Here is a 22,793-nt window from a genome sequence, read left to right as displayed (position 1 = left end):
TGTTAATAAAAAGGCAACCAACAGGCTCGGCGCCTGTGGCTCAAGTGGCTAAAGCGCCAGCCACATACACCTGAGCTGGTGGGTTCGAACCCAGCTCGGGTGGCCAAACAACAGTGACGGCTGCAACCAAAATAATAGCCGGGCATTGTGGCAGGTGCCTGTAGTCCCAGCTACTTGGGAGGCAGAGGCAGGAGAATTGCTTGAGGTCAGGAGTTGGAGGTTGCTGTGAGCTGTGATGCCATGGCACTCTACCCAGTGTGACAGCTTGAGGCTGTCTCAAATAAAAAAAAGGCAATCAACAAGTAATGCAACAGAAAACAACAGTTTAAAGTAGGCTTTTAGGAACTCCAGTGTCCCACCCCCCTAGCTTTTGGCCAGCCTCCTCAATCTGTTTCAAACTGCCACCTTTCCCTTATTCTAACCTAATACATGAACCATAGAAATGGCTGCAAACCTTGCCAGAGATTTGTGTCAGAGTGACGCAAAAGTTATTTACCTGGCCAGTCATATTCTCAGTAGAATATGCTTGCAGTGGCCATTTTTTTTGTATGTATTTTTCCTTTCTATGACGCCAAACTTTACTTGGTTAACTCTATGGGATTATAAACATTAGTTGTAATTACCAAAAACTAATATATTCTCATAAACATTTCAACAGTACAAATAAGTATAAAGTGAAGACATTAAAGCAGGGATTTTCTACACAAATGTTATAAGTAAAGTACACTTAATTTATAGAAACCAGATTACTAAATCATTCTGTTCAGGAGCTCATTTATTTCACTCAGAAACACTCATAAGGGACAGAGTCACCACAGATGCACAAGAGGCTGACTGGCAAGCAGCGCCAGCTGGGAGTGGCCAAGAGACTGTGAGGAGGGCTGGAGAGGCCAGAGGGCAGTCCTAAGACAGTCAGTGGCTATCAGATCCTGACTTACAGCACTAGGTCCTACACAGGAAAGCGTTCACCAGGGGAGATGTGGAGATTGCAGAGGCCCTGAGGCTGAAGGTTGCTCTCACACACCAAGCTGTTCAGGGAGATCACAGTGCTCGGTGCCCTGTTTCAAGCAGCATGCTTTCCAGGTGCAGCTTGCTGTCACTCTCCACGTAGGGCTGGTACAGCCACATTGACAAGTAGCTCAGGGTGAGGTCATGGTCCGAGGAATGTGCAAGCTCTTCAACCACAGTTTGCTTCAGGAGCAGTTCCTTCCTGTACATGTCAGAAAGCTTTCGGGAAACCTCATCTGGAACAGACATTAAGTTGCCCTTCATACTAATTCAAGAAAGTACTCTTGACTTGGGATGAACCACATTTTTTAAAGCTTCTTATTAAAAATAAGAATTAGCAACAGTACCAAGATAAAGAAGGATGAAATGGTATTACTCTTACTGGTGCAGACAGATAAACTTGTAAGTAGGATGAAATTAAAAAGTAGATATGACCTTTTATACTTAAGCCTTAAGTGACTGGCAGTGATTATAAATAGGAGATTCACCTCAGACTGACAATACTTTATGAACACGTTCCTCTAGATGAAGTCTCAAATCAACATCAGTTTCCTCCTCCTTTGAACCAATAAAACTAAAGTAACTCTTCAAGTAATATCTCAATAGAGTTTATTTAAGTAATGAGTTTCATTTTCCCCAAGAGCATTCTTCCATGAGGTTGGCTTTCATGACCTTAATTTATTTTTTAATTAAAACAAAGCAACAAAGAAAACCTGTCTTCCTAAAAAATAAAAAATAATAATTCTAGATTTCTGCCTCCAAAGAGGTGGTGGAACTCATTCTACCCACTGGTTTTAGAGGGCTAATAGTCGTAACTTGCTTCATGGTTCTCTAATTATGTTTAATATTCTCCACTGATGATTAGGTTAAAGCCAAGAAGAAATGCTTATTTTAAGATGTCCCTAAACTCCCTTCCTCCCAATGATACTTCTGCATGGAATTTTAAAGCCTTGTCAGTTTAAAATACCAGATCTAAATGATACTAAACATTCTTGTAACCTCTACCTGAGAAAGAACTACTTACAGAAATGGGTTGTAGGCCATGTGTGAAACAGGAGGGGTCGTTTACTCTCCTCCCCATAATGATAATTTTCTAGTTCACATATTCCTTTGGTAGTTGAAGACAGCTTTTCCATTTTCATCTGTATTTTGGTCTGTAAAGATATTAATTTGGAATATGAGACTATTAGTGGAAATCTCCAGTCTTAAGTTCAATATCTGTAAGATTTCAGAGGTAAGAAGTATAAGTCTGTTGAGACTAAAATTCCAATAACTATAAACACTGTTAACTCCACGCATACCAAATTCCTAGGAAGACAGAGGCAGACAGTTGTTATGATTTCATTAATTTGGATTACTTTGATAATAAATGCCAAATTTCCAGTCCTAGAAGAGAAAGCTTGCTGAGTCTCACTTCACTAAGATTTCCTAATGGTACTCATGTTTTAGCTCCAAAGACCTGGAGGAACCCTGAGGCAAGCTCTTGATGCTTTTACTTCGAGATAGGTAAAAAGGCATTAAATGAGCTCATATCTGACTCTCTTGTATTAACTATCTTTGAGTTTACTGAAACCTCCTTGAGCCTTGGTTTCCTTATTATAAAACGATAATAATGAGACGTAGCCTGACATACTCCATGCAGAAAGGGAACAGTGACATGGGTGGTGACTCAGCACACACAACCTCTGACCTAAGTCCCAAAGCTATCACTTGTGGGAGATAGTAACACTCTCCCTTTTATACACGAGGCAGCACAGAATGGTTCAAATAAAGCACTTGCCTTCACAAGTGGTGAGTGATGCAGTGAGTTAGTATTTATGAAGTACATCATTGGAGTTATATAAGGATGTGTTAAAGAAATGGATGAAGTAACCAGGAGTTCAGATTTAAGTAGCATAGGTCTCTAAAGACCAAATTTCTAACTCCTGAGTATAGTTGATTTTATATACAAGGGAGGTGAAAATTAAAGATGTAGATCGTTGAGCTCTGAATTCCTTAAACTGGGCCCCCTTCTGACCACCCTCTGATTATAGATGAAGCGGCACTAAATTTAGGACCCGTTAAAGGACTTTACCCCTTTCCTGAATCTTTTTAGGTTTGATATTTCACTTGGCCCACCCTAAGAGGTAGGACTCATCATTTCTGTTTTACAGCTGGGAAAACTACTGAAGGTTAAGCTAGGGAAGGATGAAGCCAGAACTTGATACCATGCCTTCTGCTCTCCCCTCAGAATCCTGGAGCAGCTCCCTGTTGACACCTAATTTTAAGAAAAGCTTATACAGATCAGAAGAGCACAAAAATTCTGGAGGCATCTAGGCCGGAGGTGCCATGCTCAATTCCATAACTTAGCCATCAGTATGGAGACAGAGTTATGAATACTTGTGCAGCCCTGAACTATGAGTGTGTGAACAGCAGCCCAAGCTGACATTTCAGTATCAGTAATCTTCTCCCACAGCTAACACAGCCCACACTATGAATGTTAGTCCAGTTTAGGAAAAGTGGTGCATCAAACCCCCCAGTAAGATCAGATTTATGAAAGAAGTCAAGTCTGGGAAACATTCTCTTCGTCAGCTAAAGGAGAATATGAAAAAATATCCTTAAAACTTAAGGTTTTGGCCTTGGCACCTATAGCTCACTGAGTAGGGCACTGCCACATACACCAAGGCTGGCAGGTTTGTGTCTGGCCTGGGCCTGCTAAATAACAATGACAGCTGCAACCAAAAAGTAGCCGGGCATTGTGGTGGGTACCTGTAGTCCCAGCTACTTGGGAGGCTGAGGCAAGAGAATCGCTTGAGCCCAAGAGTTGGAGGTTGCTGTGAGTTGTAATACCACCGCACCCTACCAAGGGTGCCTTAGTGAGACTGTCTAAAAAAACAAAAAAAAACTTTCAGTTTTGAACACAGAATGAGAACTTATTTCCAAACCACTTTTTTTTGTATGTGTGTGGTTTTTGGCCGGGGCTGGGTTTGAACCCACCACCTCCGGCATATGGGGCCGGTGCCCTACTCCTTGAGCCACAGGCACCGTCCTCCAAACCACTTTTAAAACAGAATAAATTCAGTGGAGTAAAGAACTTCTAAGCTGACAGCTAGCACACAGATCTTTGTATGTAATAGGATTCTCCAATAAAAGGAACCAGGGCTCCTTGGAGAAAATGGCTGATTCTAGGACTGAGGCAAGTAATCCACAAGATAAACATGAAGCATCTATTAAAGCCATAAAATAAGGAAGTATTCAAAAACAACCCAAAACCTCACAACAAAGAGACTACGTCAAAGAGACATAGGAGCAATAAAACTATCAACGGCCAAAGTGGAAACAATTTGAACAACAAAATAGTATTATCGATTTACAACCCTAGTTATAAAATAAATATTCATGGCCAGATGCAAAAGCTCATGCCTATAATCCTAGCACTTTGAGAGGCTGAGACAGGAAGGTTGCTTGAGGCCAGAAGTTTGAGACCAACATGAACAACACAGTGAGACTCCAAAAAAATAGAAAAATTAGCTTAGCTGGGCATAGTGAAACACACCTGTAGTCCTAGCTACTGGGGAGGCTGAGGCAGGAAGATCACTTGAACCCACGAATTTCAGGTTGCAGTGAGCTATAATGATGTCACTGCACTCTTGCCCAGGTGACAGAGTGAGACACTGTCTCAAATAAGGTTTAGATTGATATAAACGAATGATTAAATAATTAGTAAATGGGACAGAGGAGGCAAATCTCCCATACAGAAGAATTCTAAATAATTAATATAGATACCATATCCTCCAGGAGGTGGAGGATAACATGATTTCCTTTCAAAGAGGATAGCATAGAAGGGGAAAAGTAACTTTACAGTAGAGAAACCTGGCAAACACCCCCCCAGCCAAGGTTGATAGTATGCAACAGAAATGACACTTTACTTTTGTGGTTTTCCTCTTTAAAAAACCCACAACCTCAGCCTAATCATGAGAAAAATAACAGGAACATCCCAGTTGAGGGACATTCTACAAAATACCTAACCAATAGTCCTCAAAACTGTCAGTCATCAAAAACAAGGGAAGACAAAGAAACTGTCACAGCCAAAAGGAGCCTAAGGTCAACCCTGAATGTGCCTGAACTCGTCAAAAGGAATCTAAGGAGAAATGGAGACTACGGTCTTTCATTAATAAAGATATATCAATACTGATTCATCAATGGTAACATGTTCCATAAAATTTATGAAACATGAAACATACTAATATATGAAACTGAGTATAGGGGGAGACAGTTTATAGGAACTATCTATGCTATCTGTTTAACTTTTCTATAAATATAAAACTGTCCTAAAATTAAGAAAAAAAGTAGGCTTTATCCGATGATCTTGGGGATTTGGCTCAGCATGAGCACATGATCAGCTAAAAGAGTAGCCCCATAAACCTCAAAAGCCCTGAGGAGAATATTACATTTCAGTTATAAAGTCTAAATTATACAAATGTGCACAATGCATTTTTCTCATGTTTTGTGTGTATTTGAAACTATGACATATCATACAATTACTATTTAATGAGGTTTTTTTTTTTTTTGAAAGCTGTTTTAAACCTACAGTCTGACTTAGAATAGGTAGAATCCTAAATTTGAATACTGGTATTGGGAAGAAAAACAATTATGTTCAGCATATTCCGCTTAAAAAAAGGCAACAAAGCATGTAAAGTATTAAAAATATTTCCATCAAAAAAAGGTTAAAATAGGGTGGCGCCTGTGGCTCAGTGAGTAGAGCGCCAGCCCCAAATACCGAGGGTAGTGGGTTCAAACCCAGCTTCGGCCAAACTGCAACCAAAAAATAGCCAGGTGTTGTGGTGGGCGCCTGTAGTCCCAGCTGCTCCGGAGACTAAGGCAAGAGAATAGCGTAAGCCCAAAAGCTTGGAGGTTGCTGTGAGCCGTGTGACGTCATGGCACTCTACCGAGGGCGGGAAAGTGAGACTGTCTCTACAAAAAAAAAAAGGAAAAAACAAAGGTTAAAATATAAGGCAAAGCATGGTAGCTCACACCTGTAATCCTAACACTTTGGGAAGCAGAGGTAAGATCACCAGAGGCCAGGAGTTCAAGATCAGCTTGGACAATGGCAAGACCCTGTCTCTACGAAAAAAAAAAAGAAAAAATTAGGGCTTGGCGCTTGTAGCACAGTGGTTATGACACCAGCCACCTACTCCCCACGTTGGCAGGTTCGAACCCAGCTCAGGCCTGCTAAACAACAACTGTAACAAAAAAATAGCCAGGCGTTGTGGCAGGCACCTCTAGTCCCAGCTACCTGGGAGGCTGAGGCAAGAAAATTGCTTAAGTTTGAGGTTGCTGTCACCTGTGACACCACGGTACTCTACCGAGGGCAATAAAATAAGACTCTTTCTCAATAAATAAATAAATAAATAAACACATAAATAAAACTAGCCAGGTGTGGTGACTTGGGAAGCTGAGGCAGGAGGATCACTTGAGCCTATGAGTTTAAGGTTGCTATGAGCTATGATGATATCACTGCATTCTAATCCAGCAACAAAGTGAGACCATGTTTCAAAACAAACAAAAAAAACGCCAACAACAAAAAATTCAAAGTTCATGGGTAAGCTTCAGTTGGCTAAGTTCAAATATATGCAAAACCTGAGATCCTGTGCCTGGGAAAGAAATGAGATGTTGTTATATCCACATCTGATGGCTAGTATGGTGGGTACCCGAGTTCAGTCAATTAGTTCATTAAACAAACATTTCAGGCTGGGTACAGTGGCTCACATCTGTAATCTTAGTACTCTGAAGGCTGAGGTGGGAAGATTGCTTAAGGCCAGGAGTTCAAGGCCAGCCTGAGCATGAGTTAAGACCTTGTCTCTACAAAAGATAAAAATATTGGCTTGGCGCCTGTGGCTCAAGCAGTTAAGGCGCCAGCCATATACACCTGTGATGGCGGGTTTGAATCCAGCCCGGGCCCACCAAATAACAAGGACAGCTGCAACCAAAAAATAGCCGGGCATTGTGGCGGGTGCCTGTAGTCCCAGCTACTTGGGAGGCTGAGGCAGGAGAATCACTTGAGCCCAGGAGTTGGAGGATGCTGTGAGCTGTGATGCCACGGCACTCTATCCAGGGTCACAGCTTGAGGCTCTATCTCAAAAAAATAAATAAATAAATAAATAAAAATCAACTGGTTGTGGTATTGCACATCTATAGTTCCAGCTACTTGGGAGGCTCAGGCATAAGGATCATATGAACATAGGAATTGAAGGTTGCAGTGAGCTATGCTGATACCACTGCATTCTAGCCTAAAAGACAGAGCAAGACCCTGTCTTTAAAAAAAAAAAAAAAAAGAAAGAAAGAAAAAAAAGAAACAAATTTCAGTCTCATATTTGTTATATCAAGGGTGGGCAAACTACAACCCATGGCCCAAATCTGGCCCATGGTCTATATTTTTATGGCCTTTAAGCTAAGAATGGCTTTTTACATTTTTATATGGTTGAAAAAAAAATCACAAGGACAATAATGTTTTGTGACACATGAAAATTATATAAATATATCAAGTTTCAAGGTCCATAACTAAGGTTTTACTGTAACAGTACATGGATTCACTTCTGTATTATCTATGGCTGTGTCAGCCCTACATGGCAGGGTTGAGCAGTCATGACAGAGACTGGTCCACAAGGCCTAACAATATTTACTATATGGAGCCCTGGAAGTGGGTGGAATTGCCCTGGACAATGTATAAGATAGGAAGAGAAAGTGTCTAGGACTTCATCCTGGGGAACACAGAGATTTGTGGGGTAGGTAGAGGACAAGACCACTGGAGGAGGCTGAAGAGAAGGAAGGAATTGTGAAATGAGGCTGACCATCAAGCAAACCCCAAATATATCTATCAAAGTCAGTGACATTGATCTTGGGAGGTCAGCATTAGGTCTCACCAAAGCATTCAAGGTGGCCTGTAATTCTTCACACAGTGTCTCCAGTTCTTCATTATATTCTGGATATGGCTCTTCTTTTTCATTGGAAGCTGGGCTGCTCTCTAATTGTACCTTGTCTTTACTTCTGGACAAAATAGAAAATAATGGGCACTAAATAAACTCTTTAATCTTGCCTGATTTTGTTATAGTAAATTCTAGAAAACTGATTATCCATATAACTATGTCAGATATTTCTTTTTTTTTTTTTGCAGTTTTTTGGCTGGGGCTGGGTTTGAACCCGCCACCTCCGGCATATGGGGCTGGTGCCCTACCCCTTTGAGCCACAGGCACCACCCAACTATGTCAGATATTTCATAGAAGCATACTATTTCATGTCGTTATAACACAAATGTAATTATTTTTATATATAATGAATATGTCCATTAGTCACTCAATTTTGCACTAGAATAAGTCAATTAAATTCAACCATGTGAGACCAGGTGTGGTAGCTCACACCTTTAATCCCCAAACTTTGGCAAAGTTTGCTTGAGGCCAGGAGTTTGAGAAACAGTCTGGGAAACATGGCAAGACCTTGTCTCTAGAAAAATTAGCCAGATGTAGTAGTGTATGCCGTAGTCCCAGCTACTTGGGAGGCTGAGGTAGGAGAATCATTTGAGGCCAAGTGCTTGGAGGTTGCAGTGAGCTATGATGACTCCACTATACTCTAGCTCAGGAAAAGCGTAAGACCCTTTCTCAAAAAACAAAAATAATGCCTCCCCCGAAAATCAGAATAGTGGCCATCTACTAGAAGGCCAGGGCATGAATGGAGCTTCTGAGGCAATGCTGCTTTTCTTGAGGGGGGTAGTAACTAGTAGGGAAAATGAGTGGGCTAACAATTCTCTGATCCAGAGAGAGGTTACTTTGTATTGTGAAAAATCAAAGAAGCTGGAGGATATATGTATTTCTGCCAATTGTGACTGGTAGATTGGTTTGCCCTCCCTTCATCTATCTAGAGTGCCAAAAACATTTATACACATTTTAATAGATGTTATCTGTATATATTCTCTGAAGTTGGATTGAATTACGGTAGCAATGTGTAGTATGACGTTCACTCAAAAGACGGCCTTAATCAATTAAAAGCTAATATCACCATGGGACAGGCAGGACGGTCAAAGAAAATAGAGGAAGCACAGTTGTTAGAATGTGAGATCATTTTGAAGTGGTATTTGAAATTCAAGGACGTCGTGGAAGTACAACAGAAGCACGAATAAGCAACAGAATCTCCAACATGCCTAACAATCACAAGCATTCACACTAAGTTTGAGACACATGGTACTGTGCGTGATATGTACAAGGGAAGATTCAGGAGGCCTCGCAAAGCAACAAGTCCTGCTTCTGCTATGGTGTTGGGACAGTTTACACGCTCACCAGACGCTACCAAACAATGTGCAAGTGAGACAGGAGTTAGTATAGTAGAAAAAGCATAGATGGGATGGCAGCAATACAAGTGGACACTTTGGTCAACATTGCTCACGCAGTAGTTTGCCATAATCAGAAGTGTCTCAACACTGATGGTAACACTTTGAGCACCTCTTGTAATTGCAGAAGGCAAATGTGACTTGTATTCATCTTTTGTTATTGGTATATATGGAGTATTACAATTTTAGTATAGTTTTTCCCTTTCTTAAAATTTATATACATTTTTTGTACCTTCTGTATATTTTTAATTTCTCAATGTTAAAATAAAAAAATGCAAAAAACCCCCCATATATGTATGTATATATGTGTGTGTATATATATACATATATATATATATCATCCAGCTTTCCTTTGTCTACAGGCTAGAGCAGGGATTTTCTTTTTTTTTGTAGAGATAGAGTTTCACTTTATTGCCCTCAGTAGAGTGCCGTGGCATCACACAGCTCACAGCAACCTCCAAATCCTGGGCTTAGGCGATTCTCCTGCCTCAGCCTCCCGAGTAGCTGGGACTACAGGCGCCCACCACAATGCCCGGCTATTTTTTTGTTGCAGTTTGGCCGGGGCTGGGTTTGAACCTGCCACCCTTGGTATATGGGGCTGGCGCCCTGCTCACTGAGCCACAGGAGCTGCCCAGGAGCAGGGATTTTCAATTGATGTGCTACAGCACACTGGTGTGCAGTGAGAGGATCTTAGGAGTGCCACAAAAAATTTTAAAGATCATTAATTAAATTATTTTCAAAAGAAGTTCAAAGCACAGTAAGTATATTCATTTTTTTACTCTTCTTTTTTATTTTTATTAATTTTTTTTTTTTGAGACAGTCTTACTATGTCACCCTTGGTAGAGTGCCGTGGTGTCACAGCTCACAACAACCTTAAACCCTTGGGCTTAAGCGATTCTCTTGCCTCAGCCTCCCAAGTAGCTGAGGCCAGGCACCCAGCTGACTACAGGTGCCCACCAGAATGCCTGGCTATTTTTCTGTTGCAGTTGTCATTGTTGCTTAGCTCATCCAGGGTGGGTTCGAACCCACCAGCCTCAGTGTACGTGGCTGGTGCCGTAACCAATGTGCTATATAGGTGCTGCGCCTTTTACTTTTCTTTTTGATCAACATAATTTAAGTGTGTGGTGGAAGTTTAACTAGAGGTTCAAGTGTGCCATGAAAAAGTTTGAAAAACACTGGGCTAGAGTCTTCACTTCTTGGCTTCATCTCCTGACTTTCTTCAGCTTGCTCTCTTAGGAAATTCCTTCAAACACAGCATATACTTACTTTCAGCTTCTGCTACCTTTCCTGGTGAGATCCCGTTGAAGAAGTTTCATGAAAAAATTCTTACCCTTACTTTGATATTTTTTATTCTATTTCTAGGTTTAAATTTCCCCCCATATGTTGATTGTGGCACCTAGATTAATTTCATGTCCCATGGGTCATAGCCTTAAGTTTAAAAAACATATTCTTAAAAAATAAAACAACAGGGCGGCGCCTGTGGCTCAAGGACTAGGGCGCCGGTCCCATATGCCAGAGGTGGTGGGTTCAAACCCAGCCTCGGCCAAAAAACCAAAAAAAAAAAAAAAAAATAAAAAAAAAATAAAACAACATATTCTTAGATTGTGAACACTATGAGGAAAAGATCCTGCTTGTTTTTCTTAGTACATGCAGTTCTATGTTCTATGCCAAGGATGTCACATGGCTGAATTTAATTCTAAAAGTTTTCTCTTAATTCCTTTCTTTTTTTTTTTTTTTTTTTATATATTTTTTTGTAGAGACAGAGTTTCACTTTATTGCCCTCGGTAGAGTGTCGTGGCGTCACACAGCTCACAGCAACCTCCAACTGCCTCCGATTCTCCTGCCTCAGCCTCCCGAGTAGCTGGGACCACAGGTGCCCGCCACAACGCCCGGCTATTTTTTTGTTGCAGTTTGGCCGGGGCCGGGTTTGAACCCGTCACCCTCGGTATATGGGGCCGGCGCCGTGCTCACTGAGCCACAGGCGCTGCCTCCTTTCTCTTTTTTAAGAAATAAAATACAGCAGCATGAAGATAATGTCCCATATGCATAGCACTCCAATACCATTCTTCCTAGAAGATACCAGTATCATGGGTTGAACCTGTATCCTTCCAATCTTTTTCTTGAGACAGAGTCTCACTTTGTTGCTCTGGAGTGCTGTGGTATCATCATATCTCACACAACCTCAAACTCCTGGGTTCAAGTGATCCTTCTTGCCTCAGCCTCCCCAGGAGCTGGGACACAGGTGCTCACCACCGTTCCAATCTATTTTTATAATTTTATATCAAGATATAACCATGAATAATATGTGATATAATTTTGTATTTTAAATCTACATATATAGTTCTTACTTGCATGTGTCATCTTACCATTTGCTTTTTGTGCTCAGTATTTCATTTTTTAATTTATTCATGTCAATAAATTTCCACACTAAAAGACTCCCCTGAAACTTCAGCCCAACCATTAGAGGTGAAAAGTTAGAGCATGAAGAACCTATAGGTACTTACGACAAACTGACTTTCAGGTTGGCAATATTGCTTGCAGTAGTAAATCCCGCATCATTGAGAGTTTCCCATTTCATGATTAAATTATGCCAATCAGCTGCATTGTCCTTAATTTTTCTTGCACTCACACATAAGACAGGTTTTCTGGGCGTTGCAATTCCAACAGTCTTTGCTGACAGAGAGTAAAAGAAATATAATTATTATGGAATACACAATCACAGGTGGAGGGCAAATATTGTTGAAACTTTCAATAGTAATGTTATCTAAAGTGCTATGTCAACTGGACGAAAAATGACATGGAGACTAAGAAGTCTGAATGAATGTGAAAGTTCCTGGAAAAACACAAAACAGATTTTCTTTTCTTTTTCTTTTTTTGGAGACAGAGTCTTACTTTGTCACCCTGGGTAGAATGCCCAGTTTGAGGTAGCAACCTCAAACTCCTGGGCTCAAGTGATCCTTTTGCCTCAGCTTCCCAAGTAGCTGGGACTACAGGTGCCCACCACAACATCTGGCTATTTTTTAGAGATCGGGTCTTGCTGTTGCTCAGGCTGGTCCTGAACTCATGAGCTCAGGCAATTCACCCACCTTGGCCTCCCCGAGTGCTAGGATTATAGGCGTGAGCCACCATAGCAGGCCCAAATTTTCTTTATTTCTTTTTCTTTTTTTTTGAGACAGAGTCTCAAGCTGTCGCCCTGGGTAGAGTGCTATGGCATCATAGCTCACAGAAACCTCCACCTTTTGGGCTTAAATGATTCTCTTGCCTCAGCCTGCCAAGTAGCTGGGACTACAGGCGGCTGCCACAATGCCCGGCTATTTTTTTGCTGTAGTTGTCATTGTTGTTTGGCAGGCCTGGGCTGGATTTGAACCTGCCAGCTCTGGTGTATGTGACTGGTGCCCTAGCCGCTGAGGTACAGGCACCAAGCCCCAGATTTTCTTTAAGATTCACCAGATACAAGTCAATCCTTTTTAAGCTTAATGGGTCCACAAAGTTTTTACCTTTAGCACTTTGACTCCTTTCAAAGATTGGAAACAAGGTAAAGTCGTGGCTTTCTGCTAAAACTCTTCAATGGTTCCCCTTCCTTTCCCTACACAATAATCTAGCTGTGACTCCTTAGTAATCCCACTATCTATTCTCATGCACTTTGATGCCTTACATTTGTTCAGAGCTTTGTGGCTCACAAGTGCTTGTCATTTCAAGACACCAAGATACCAGAGATACATACATGATCACAATGCTGCCATTGCCCTGCCTGGAACTCAGGGGAAGCCCATTGTCCACCCATACCAGAAGCCTGCCTCAATCTCCAGTTAAAATGAACTCCCAGCAGCTCTTGAAAAGGGGGGGGGATGTGCTTGAAGGTCTTTGCACATGCAGTTTCTCTCCTTCCTTCCTCAGCTAATGCTGTCCATCCTTCAAGATTCATCCAGATCCCAACACTCCTTGGGAAGCACCCCCAGACCAAAGAGCCAACTCAGGTTGGTTGTTCTCCCACAACTTTCTCATGTACCTTTTCCTTCTCTACTTAGCACTCTTCAAAGGCTTCTCATAGCAAACAGGATAAAGTCCCCTTGAAGAATCTAGGACACACAAGAGCTGTATGGTTTGGAGTCTAGACTGTGAAGACCACACTGCCTGGGTCTGAATACCACCTCTGCCAGCTATGAGATCTTGGGGAAGATAGTGAACCTTTTGAAGCCTCAACATTCTTGCCTATTAAATGGGAATAAAAATAGTATCTATTTCGTAAGGTTTTTATTTTTTTGAGACAGAGTCTCATTCTGTCACCTTGGGCAGAATGGCATGGTATCATAGATCACAGCAACCTCAAACTCTTGGCCTCTTCCCAGACTGATCTATTTGCTGGGTGGGTCCTCCTGACTCCACAGAGCACTGGAGCAAGCCATATCAGAGTAGTCACCAGATCCCTGTGATTCAGTTGCCAGAGACCTTTTAAATGCTCCCACCTGAGACAGGTGGTGACTGAGACAATTGATTTGGACCTTTTGAACTGAGCCAATCGCCTGAGGACTATTTAGGTGATGCCTTGGGGGTGTGGTTGTAGGAAGGTTTGATTTTCCTTTTCCAATTGTTGCCTGTGGGGGGCGGGGTGATTTAATTGCTGGTATTTCTCCACAGCTGAGACTTCAACCCAGAGTAACTGTTTCACTAGGGTCAAACAGAAACAGAGACCAGCTGAAAACAAGATAGAACCATTTAACCCCACCACACCAAACAGGTCCCCAGTTTCTCAGGCCATAGCACTGTATGGGTCCACAACAAAGCTCCAGGGGAAAAATCAAACGGTGTAAAACAATCATGGGGCAGAATCAGCAGAAAAACTCCGGTAACATGAATAACCAGAATAGATCAACCCTCCCTCCCCCAAGGAAAGATATGGCAGATGTAACTGAAGATCCCATTCATAAACAGCTGGCCAAGATGTCAGAAAACAAATTCAGAATTTGGATGGCAAACAAGATTAATAAAATGGAGGAAAATTTGGAATTAGAAATTCGAGCAGCAATTCAAAAGTCGGAATTAGAAATTCGAGGAGAAATTCAAAAGTTGTCTCAAGAATTTAACGAATTTAAAGACAAAACCACCAAAGATTTTGACGCTGTGAAGCAAGATTTTGCAGCCCTCAAAGATCTGAAAAATACAGTAGAATCCCTCAGTAACAGAGTGGAGCAAGCAGAAGAAAGGATTTCTGACATTGAAGACAAAGCCTTTGAACACTCCCAAACTCTCAAAGAGGAAGAGAAATGGAGAGCAAAAACAGATCATTCTCTCAGAGAGCTCTGGGATAATTTGAAGAAGGCGAATATCCATCTCATTGGAATCCCTGAAAGTGATGAAGTGGCTGCGCTAGGCACAGAGGCCATTGTCCATGAAATTATGAAAGAGAATTTTCCAGACATGCCAAGAGATTCTGAAATTCAGTAGTGGACAGTTTCAGAACCCCAGCACAACTCAATCCGAATAAGACATCCCCCAGACATATCATAATTAACTTCACTAAAGTTAATATGAAGGAGAAAATTCTGAAAGCAGCCAGACATAAGAAATCCATTACCTACAAAGGGAAGAATATTAGAATGCCTGAAGATCTCTCTGCTGAAACTTTTCAAGCCAGAAGAGGGTGATCATCGACTTTTAATCTCCTAAAACAAAATAACTTTCAATCCCGGATCCTGTATCCAGCTAAAATGAGTTTCATTTATGATGGAGAAATTAAATACTTCAATGACATTCATATGTTGAAGAAATTTGCCATAACCAAATCCTCTTCTGGATATTCCCAGACCTATCCTCCATAATGACCAGCCCAATACTCTACCACAAAAGTAAACTCACTCAGAAACTTATGATCAAACTCCAACTTCCACAATGGCAAAAGGATTAAAAATGTCCACTGGACTTTTGAAAAACTCGATACCCGGGCAGCCCTGTGGCTCAGTCAGTAGGGCGCCGGCCCCATATACCGAGGGTGGCGGGTTCAAACCCGGCCCCGGCCAAAACTGCAACCAAAAAATAGCTGGGTGTTGTGGCGGGCGCCTGTAGTCCCAGCTACTTGGGAGGCTGAGGCAAGAGAATCGCTTAAGCCCAGGAGTTGGAGGTTGCTGTGAGCTGTGTGATGCCATGGCATTCTACCCAGGGCCATAAAGTGAGACTCTGTCTCTACAAAAAAACTCGATACCCAAAATTTTACCAGACTTATCCATATTCTCCATTAATGTGAACGGCTTAAACTGTCCTCTAAAGAGGCACAGGTTAGCCGACTGGATATAAAAACTCAGGCCAGACATTTGCTGCATACAAGAGTCACAACTTACCTTAAAAGACAAATATAGACTCAGGGTGAAAGGCTGGTCATCCATATTTCAGGCAAATGGTAATCATAAAAAAGCAGGTGTTACAATTTTATTTGCAGATACAATAGGCTTTAAACCAACAAAAGTAAGGAAGTATAAGAATGGTCACTTCATATTTGTTAAGGGTAATACTGAATATGATGAGATTTCAATTATTAATATATATGCACCCAACCAGAATACACCTCAATTTATAAGAGAAACTCTAACAGACATGAGCAACTTGATTTCCTCCAGCTCCATAATAGTCGGAGATTTCAACACTCCTTTGGCAATGTTGGATCGATCCTCTAATAAGAAGCTGAGTAAAGGGCGGCGCCTGTGGCTCAACGGGTAGGGCGCTGGTCCCATATGCCGGAGGTGGCGGGTTCAAGCCCAGCCCCGGCCAAAAAAAAAAAAGAAGCTGAGTAAAGAAATTTTAGATTTAAACCTAACCATCCAACATTTGGATTTAGCAGACATCTACAGAACATTTCATCCCAACAAAACTGAATACACATACTTCTCATCAGCCCACAGAACATACTCCAAAAATCGATCACATCTTAGGTCACAAGTGTAACCTCAGTAGATTCAAAGGAATAGAAATTATTCCTTGCATCTTCTAGGACCACCATGGAATAAAAGTTGAGCTCAGTAACAACAGGTATCTGCCTATTCATACAAAAACATGGAAGTTAAATAACCTTATGCTGAATGATAGTTGAGTCAGAGATGAGATTAAGATGGAAACTGCCAAATTTTTGGAACAAAACGACAATGAAGACATGAAATATCAGAACCTCTGGGTTACCGCAAAGGCAGTCCTAAGAGGGAAATTTATAGCACTGGAAGACTTCCTCAAGAGAATGGAAAGAGAGGAAGTTAACAACTTAATGGGACATCTCAAGCAACTGGAAAAGGAACAACATTCCAACCCCAAACCCAATAGAAGAAAAGAAATAACCAAAATTAGAGCAGAATTAAATAAAATTGAAAACAAAAGAATTATACAACAGATAAATAAATCAAAAAGTTGGTTTTTTGAAAAGGTCCATAAAATAGATAAAGCTTTGGCTAACCTAACCAGGAAAAAAAGAGTAAAATCTCTAATCTCATCAATCAGAAATGACAAAGATGAAATAACAACAGACTCCTCAGAAATTCAAAAAATCCTTAATGAATATTATAAGAAACTTATTCTCAGAAATATGAAAATCTGAAGGAAATTGACCAATACTTGGAAGCCCGTCACCTTCCAAGACTTAGCCAAAATCAAGTGGAAATGTTGAACAGGCCCATATCAAGTTCTGAATAGCATCAACCATACAAAATCTCCCTAAAAAGAAAAGCCCGGGACCAGATGGCTTCATGTCAGAATTCTACCAAACCTTTAAAGAGGAATTAGTACCTACATTACTCAACCTGTTCCAAAATGTAGAACAAGAAGGGAGACTACCCAACACGTTCTATGAATCAAACATCACCCTGATCCCCAAACCAGGAAAAGACTCAACAAGAAAAGAAAATTATAGACCAATATCACTAATGAATTTAGATGCAAAAATATGCAACAAGATCCTAACAAACAGAATCCAGCAACACATCAAACAAATTATACATCATGACCAAGTCGGTTTTATTCCAGGGCCTCAAGGCTGGTTCAATATACGTAAATAAGTATAATTCAGCACATAAACAAATTTAAAAACAAGGACCATATGATTCTCTCAATTGATGCAGAAAAAGCTTTTGATAATATCCAGCATCCCTTCATGATCAGAGCACTTAAGAAAATTGGTATAGAAGGGACATTTCTTAAACTGATACAGGCCATCTACAGCAAACCCACAGCCAATATCGTATTGAATGGAGTTAAATTGAAATCATTTCCACTCAGATCAGGAACCAGACAAGGCTGCCCCTTGTCTCCACTGCTCTTTACCATTGTAATGGAAGTTTTAGCCACTGCAATTAGGGAAGAAAAGGTGATCAAGGGTATCCATATAGGGTCAGAAGAGATCAAACTTTCGCTCTTCACAGATGATATGATTGTAAATCTGGAAAACACCAGGGATTCTACTAAAAAACTCCTAGAAGTGATCAAGGAATACAGCAGAATCTCAGGTTACAAAATGAACATTCATAAATCGGTAGCCTTTATATATACCAACAATAGTCAAGCTGAAAAAACAGTTAAGGACTCTATTCCATTCACAGTAGTGCCAAAGAAGATGAAATATTTGGGAGTTTATCTAACAAAGGACGTGAAAGATCTCTATAAAGAGAACTATGAAACTCTAAGAAAAGAAATAGCTGAAAATGTTAACAAATGGAAAAACATACCATGCTCATGGCAGGGAAGAATCAACATTGTTAAAATGTCCATACTACCCAAAGCAATATACAATTTTAATGCAATCCCTATTAAAGCTCCACTGTCACACTTTAAAGATCTTGAAAAAATAATACTTCGTTTTATATGGAATCAGAAAAAACCTCGAATAGCCAAGACATTACTCAGAAATAAAAACAAAGCAGGAGGAATCATGCTACCAGACCTCAGACTATACTATAAATCAATAGTGATCAAAACAGCATGGCAGAAAAACAGAAAGGTATATGCATGGAACAGAATAGAGAACCAAGAGATGAACCCAGCTACTTACCATTATTTGATCTTTGACAAGCCAATTAAAAACATTCAGTGGGGAAAATATTTCCTATTTAACAAATGGTGCTGGATGAACTGGCTGGCAACCTGTAGAAGACTGAAACTGGACCCACACCTTTCACCATTAACTAAGATAGACTCTCACTGAAGATTTAAACTTAAGACATGAAACTATAAAAATACTAGAAGAGAGTGCAGGGAAAACCCTTGAAGAAATCGGTCTGGGCTAGTATTTCATGAGGAGGACCCCCCAGGCAATTGAAGCAGCTTCAAAAATATACTACTGGGACCTGATAAAACTAAAAAGCTTCTGCACAGCCAAGAACACAGTAAGTAAAGCAAGCAAACAGCCATCAGAATGGGAGAAGATATTTGCAGGTTATGTTTCCAACAAAGGTTTAATAACCAGAATTCACAGAGAACTCAAACGTATAAGCAAAAAAAGAACAAGGGGTCCCACTGCAGGCTGGTCAAGGGACTTGAAGAGAAACTTCTCTGAAGAAGACAGGCTCACGGCCTACAGACATATGAAAAAATGCTCATCATCTTTAATCATCAAAAAAATGCAAATCAAAACTACTTTGAGATATCATCTAACTCCAGTAAGATTAGCCCATATCACAAAATCCCAAAACCAGAGATGTTGGCGTGGATGTGGAGAAAAGGGAACACTTCTGCACTGCTGGTGGGAATGCAAATTAATTCATTCCTTTTGGAAAGATATATGGAGAACACTCAGAGATCTAAAAATAGATCTGCCATTCAATCCTGTAATTCCTCTGCTGGGCATGTACCCAGAAGACCAAAAATCACACCATAACAAAGATATCTGTACCAGAATGTTTATTGCAGCCCAATTCATAATTGCTAAGTCATGGAAAAAGCCCAAGTGCCCATCGATCCACAAATGGATTAATAAATTGTGGTATATGTACACCATGGAATATTATTCAGCCTTAAAGAAAGATGGAGACTTTACCTCTTTCATGTTTACATGGATGGAGCTGGAACATATTCTTCTTAGTAAAGTATCTCAAGAATGGAAGAAAAAGTATCCAATGTACTCAGGCCTACTATGAAACTAATTTATGGCTTTCACATGAAAGCTATAACCCAGTTATAACCTAAGAATAGGGGGAAGGACAAAAGGGAGGGGAGGGTGGGGGGAGGGGAGTGGAGGGAGGGTGATTGGTGGGATTACACCTGCGGTGCATCTTACAAGGGTATATGTGAAACTTAGTAAATGTAGAGTGTAAATGTCTTAACACAATAAGAAAATGCCAGGAAGGCTATGTTAACCAGTGTGATGAAAATGTGTCAAACAGTCTATAAAACCAGTGTATGGGGCGGTGCCTGTGGCTCAAGGAGTAGGGCGCCGGTCCCATATGCCAGAGCTGGCGGGTTCAAACCCAGCCCTGGCCAAAAAACCACACACACACAAAAAAGAAAACCAGTGTATGGTGCCCCATGATCGCATTAATGTACACAGCTATGATTTAATAAAAAAAAAAAAACAAAACTCTTGGGCTCAAGTGATCCTCTTGCCTCAGTCCCTGAGTAGCTGGGACTACAAGTGCCCACCACAACACCCAGCTAGTTTTTCTTTTTTCTTTTTTTTGAGACAGAGCCTCAAGCTGTCGCCCTGGGTAGAGTGTCGTGGCATCACAGCTCATAGCAACTTCCAACTCCTGGGCTCAAGCGATTCTCCTGCCTCCGCCTCCCAAGTAGCTGGGACTACAGGTGCCCACCACAACACCTGGCCATTTTTTGGTTGCAGCTATCGTTGTTTGGCGGGCCCGGGTTGGATTCGAACCCGCCAGCTCAGATGTATGTGGCTGGCGCCTTAGCCACTTGAGCCACAGGCGCCAAGCCCCAGCTAGTTTTTCTATTTTTTAGTAGAGACAGGGTCTTGCTCTTGCTCAGGCTGGTCTTGAACTCCTATCAGGCGATCCACCTGCCTTGGTCTCCCAGAGTCCTAGGATTACAGGTGTGAGCCACCCCACCGAGCCCTATATCATGAGGTTACTGAGGTTAGATAACATACATGAAGCTGTGAGGGCCTGGCACACTAGCAAACATCCAATATTTACTTGTTATCCCAAGGTTCTCTATTACCCGAGCTCTACCTATCACTTCTACGGCTTTATCCTCTCCCATGCATTCACTGTGTTACTTAGTACTAGCTCTATACAAGTTCTGACTTTGACTGGAATGTTTTTCCTATGACCATGTGACCCTGCTCACCTGGTTAACTACTAGTATTCTTTAGGACTCCACTTTTAAGCATCATATTGATTTTTCATTCATTCTTTTTTTTTTTTTTTTTTTTTTGAGACAGAGACTCAAGCTGTCACCCTCGGTAGAGTGCTGTGGCATCACAGCTCTCAGCAACCTCTAACTCTTGGGCTTAAGTGATTCTCCTGCCTCAGCCTCTGTTTTTCTATTTTTAGTAGAGTTGGGGTCTCGGTTTTTGCTCAGGCTGTCTTTGAGCTCAAGCAATCCACCAACCTCATCCTCCCAGAGTACTAGGATTACAGGTGTGAGCCACCTCACCCAGCCTTTTCATTCATTCTTTACTTACACAGCTAATTGCTACAATATGCAGTCATAGAAGGATGAAGTGACTGAGGAGACAGAACTGTGTTCATGGAACTTAGTTTTCAAAGGGAAGGCAGATAATTAACAAATGACCACAATCAGCTCAGATCATAAGTATATGAAGAAAATGAAATGGAGTCTGTGTTAGTCAGAGATGTAAATGATGAGAAGCTAGAAAAAGGAAAGGAGAGTCAGTAACATGGGCTCTACATTGAGAATAAGCTTTGTTGAGTTTGAAAAACAGAAAAATACCTAGTGTGGCTAGAATGAAATAGACAAGGAGAGGTAATGTATGAGTAAGTGATGATCAGACAACTAGAACCTTATAGGCCAAGATAAGAAATGTGGATTTGGGCGGCGCCTGTGGCTCAGTAGGTAAGGCGCCAGCCCCATATACCGAGGGTGGCGGGTTCAAACCCGGCCCTGGCTGAATTGCGTCCAAAAAAATAGCCGGGCGTTGTGGCGGGCGCCTGTAGTCCCAGCTACTCAGGAGACTGAGGCAAGAGAATCACTTAAGCCCAGGAGTTGGAGGTTGCTGTGAGCTGTGTGATGCCACCGCACTCTACCCAGGGCCATAAAGTGAGACTCTGTCTCTACAAAAAAAAGAAATGTGGATTTATTCTAAGTACAACAGAGAGCATGCAGTAGGCTTTCCACAGGGCAGTGAGATGATCTGATTTTGGTTTTTAGAAAGTCATTTCCACAAAGAAGTCTTCCTGCATCCCCCACATTGGGTTAGGACTCGTTAGTCTAGATATCTGGGAAATCCTATAAATCTGCTAGCATGATAACCACCAGTGTACTGTATTCCCTGCTAGACTGGGAATTCCACCAGGGTAGGGATTATGTCTATCTTGTTCCTTTTCAGACGCTCCGCACATAGTAGGTGCTGAGTAAAATGTGTTAAAGGGAGGAATAGTTCTTACTACCTGTAGTATAATTTTCTCAGGGTTTCTCTCCCCCAATGGGCTTCTAAGGGCAGTATCACATCTGACTCATTGTCAGTCTGCTTCATACTTCGTACATATTTAGGAACCAAAAGCACAGTTCTGACTTCAAGAAACTTACAGGTTAGTAGGGAAAGACAGACCAGTAAAGGAGTCACGGGACAGAGTATAGTGAGGCACAGCACGGTGGCTAAGTTGCTCATCTCCTCCGAACCTTGGCTCCTCATCTACACAATGGGGTTGACATATATTACTTCATAGGATCACTGTGAGGTTCCAATGAGCTGATCCACGTAAAGTACTTATAACACTACTCGGCACACAATCAACAGCACTCCCTTAATACTAGCTTTCATTACAAACAGAATGGTCGGTGGCCGATTGCGCAGCGGAGTTCAGAGAAGGGTTTCTGGAGGAGCTGGGCACTCAAGGCTTCGCACCCAATGAGTTCCGTTAATGCTAACTTACAGTGACAATTACAATTTGGGCGTCATGTCTGATGACACTCTTTTGCAAACATCATCCCATACAGTTGTCACTCCACGAGTGAAAACACTAAGGCTTGGCAAAACTCTCCCCGGAGCTGACTGGAGCAGAGCCTGCGCGGGGCCAGTATTCTGGGATGGACCAAAGCATAGACCCCTATTTAATCCGGAGGGTCCCCAGGCTTCCGGCCCAGCCTACGGCCAAAGCCGTAACACTCACAGCCTCCTCGACCCGCGGAGCAAGCCCTCTCACACACCTTCCATCCGATCCGCAGATATCCCTGGAAGGAGACTCGAAGGCCTGGCCACTCCCGCCGGAAGTACGACGTCACTTCCGCCACGCCCCACCCGCTGCCACTTGTGGCTCCG

At 41.6% G+C, this 22,793-nt stretch overlaps 1 protein-coding gene across 3 annotated transcripts; it reads right to left on the bottom strand.

Moving 5' to 3' along the window:
- Positions 1-757: 757 nt before the first annotated feature.
- Positions 758-22,787, bottom strand: CINP (cyclin dependent kinase 2 interacting protein). Of its 3 annotated transcripts, none has more exons than XM_053601269.1 (5): positions 22,682-22,787; positions 11,872-12,040; positions 7,911-8,031; positions 2,033-2,162; positions 758-1,244 (listed from the first exon to the last, which is right to left on the bottom strand). In XM_053601269.1, the coding sequence occupies exons 1-5, from the start codon at positions 22,686-22,688 to the stop codon at positions 1,042-1,044; spliced, it is 630 nt and encodes a 209-aa protein (XP_053457244.1). In that variant the 5' UTR covers positions 22,689-22,787; the 3' UTR covers positions 758-1,041. The 3 variants fall into 3 exon arrangements, with proteins under 3 accessions (XP_053457244.1, XP_053457246.1, XP_053457245.1); XM_053601271.1 differs by having other exon boundaries at positions 7,911-8,034; positions 22,682-22,776; XM_053601270.1 differs by having other exon boundaries at positions 7,911-8,034; positions 22,645-22,705.
- Between the last annotated feature and the right edge of the window lie 6 nt (positions 22,788-22,793).

The sequence above is a fragment of the Nycticebus coucang genome, chromosome 9 (assembly GCF_027406575.1).
Source record: "Nycticebus coucang isolate mNycCou1 chromosome 9, mNycCou1.pri, whole genome shotgun sequence".
NCBI classification, from domain to species: Eukaryota; Metazoa; Chordata; class Mammalia; order Primates; family Lorisidae; genus Nycticebus; species Nycticebus coucang.
Note: the sequence above shows the minus strand (reverse complement) of the source record. Positions and strands in the feature narration are given on the sequence as shown.

Bases quoted from the DNA above. Each gene is read 5' to 3' on its own strand.
- CINP (XM_053601271.1), bottom strand. The intron at 8,035-11,871 runs GTAAGTACCTAT...TATTTTGTCCAG, and splicing joins AACCTGAAAGTCAGTTTGTC to AAGTAAAGACAAGGTACAAT. The intron at 1,245-2,032 runs GTAAGTAGTTCT...TGTCTGTTCCAG, and splicing joins ATGGCCTACAACCCATTTCT to ATGAGGTTTCCCGAAAGCTT.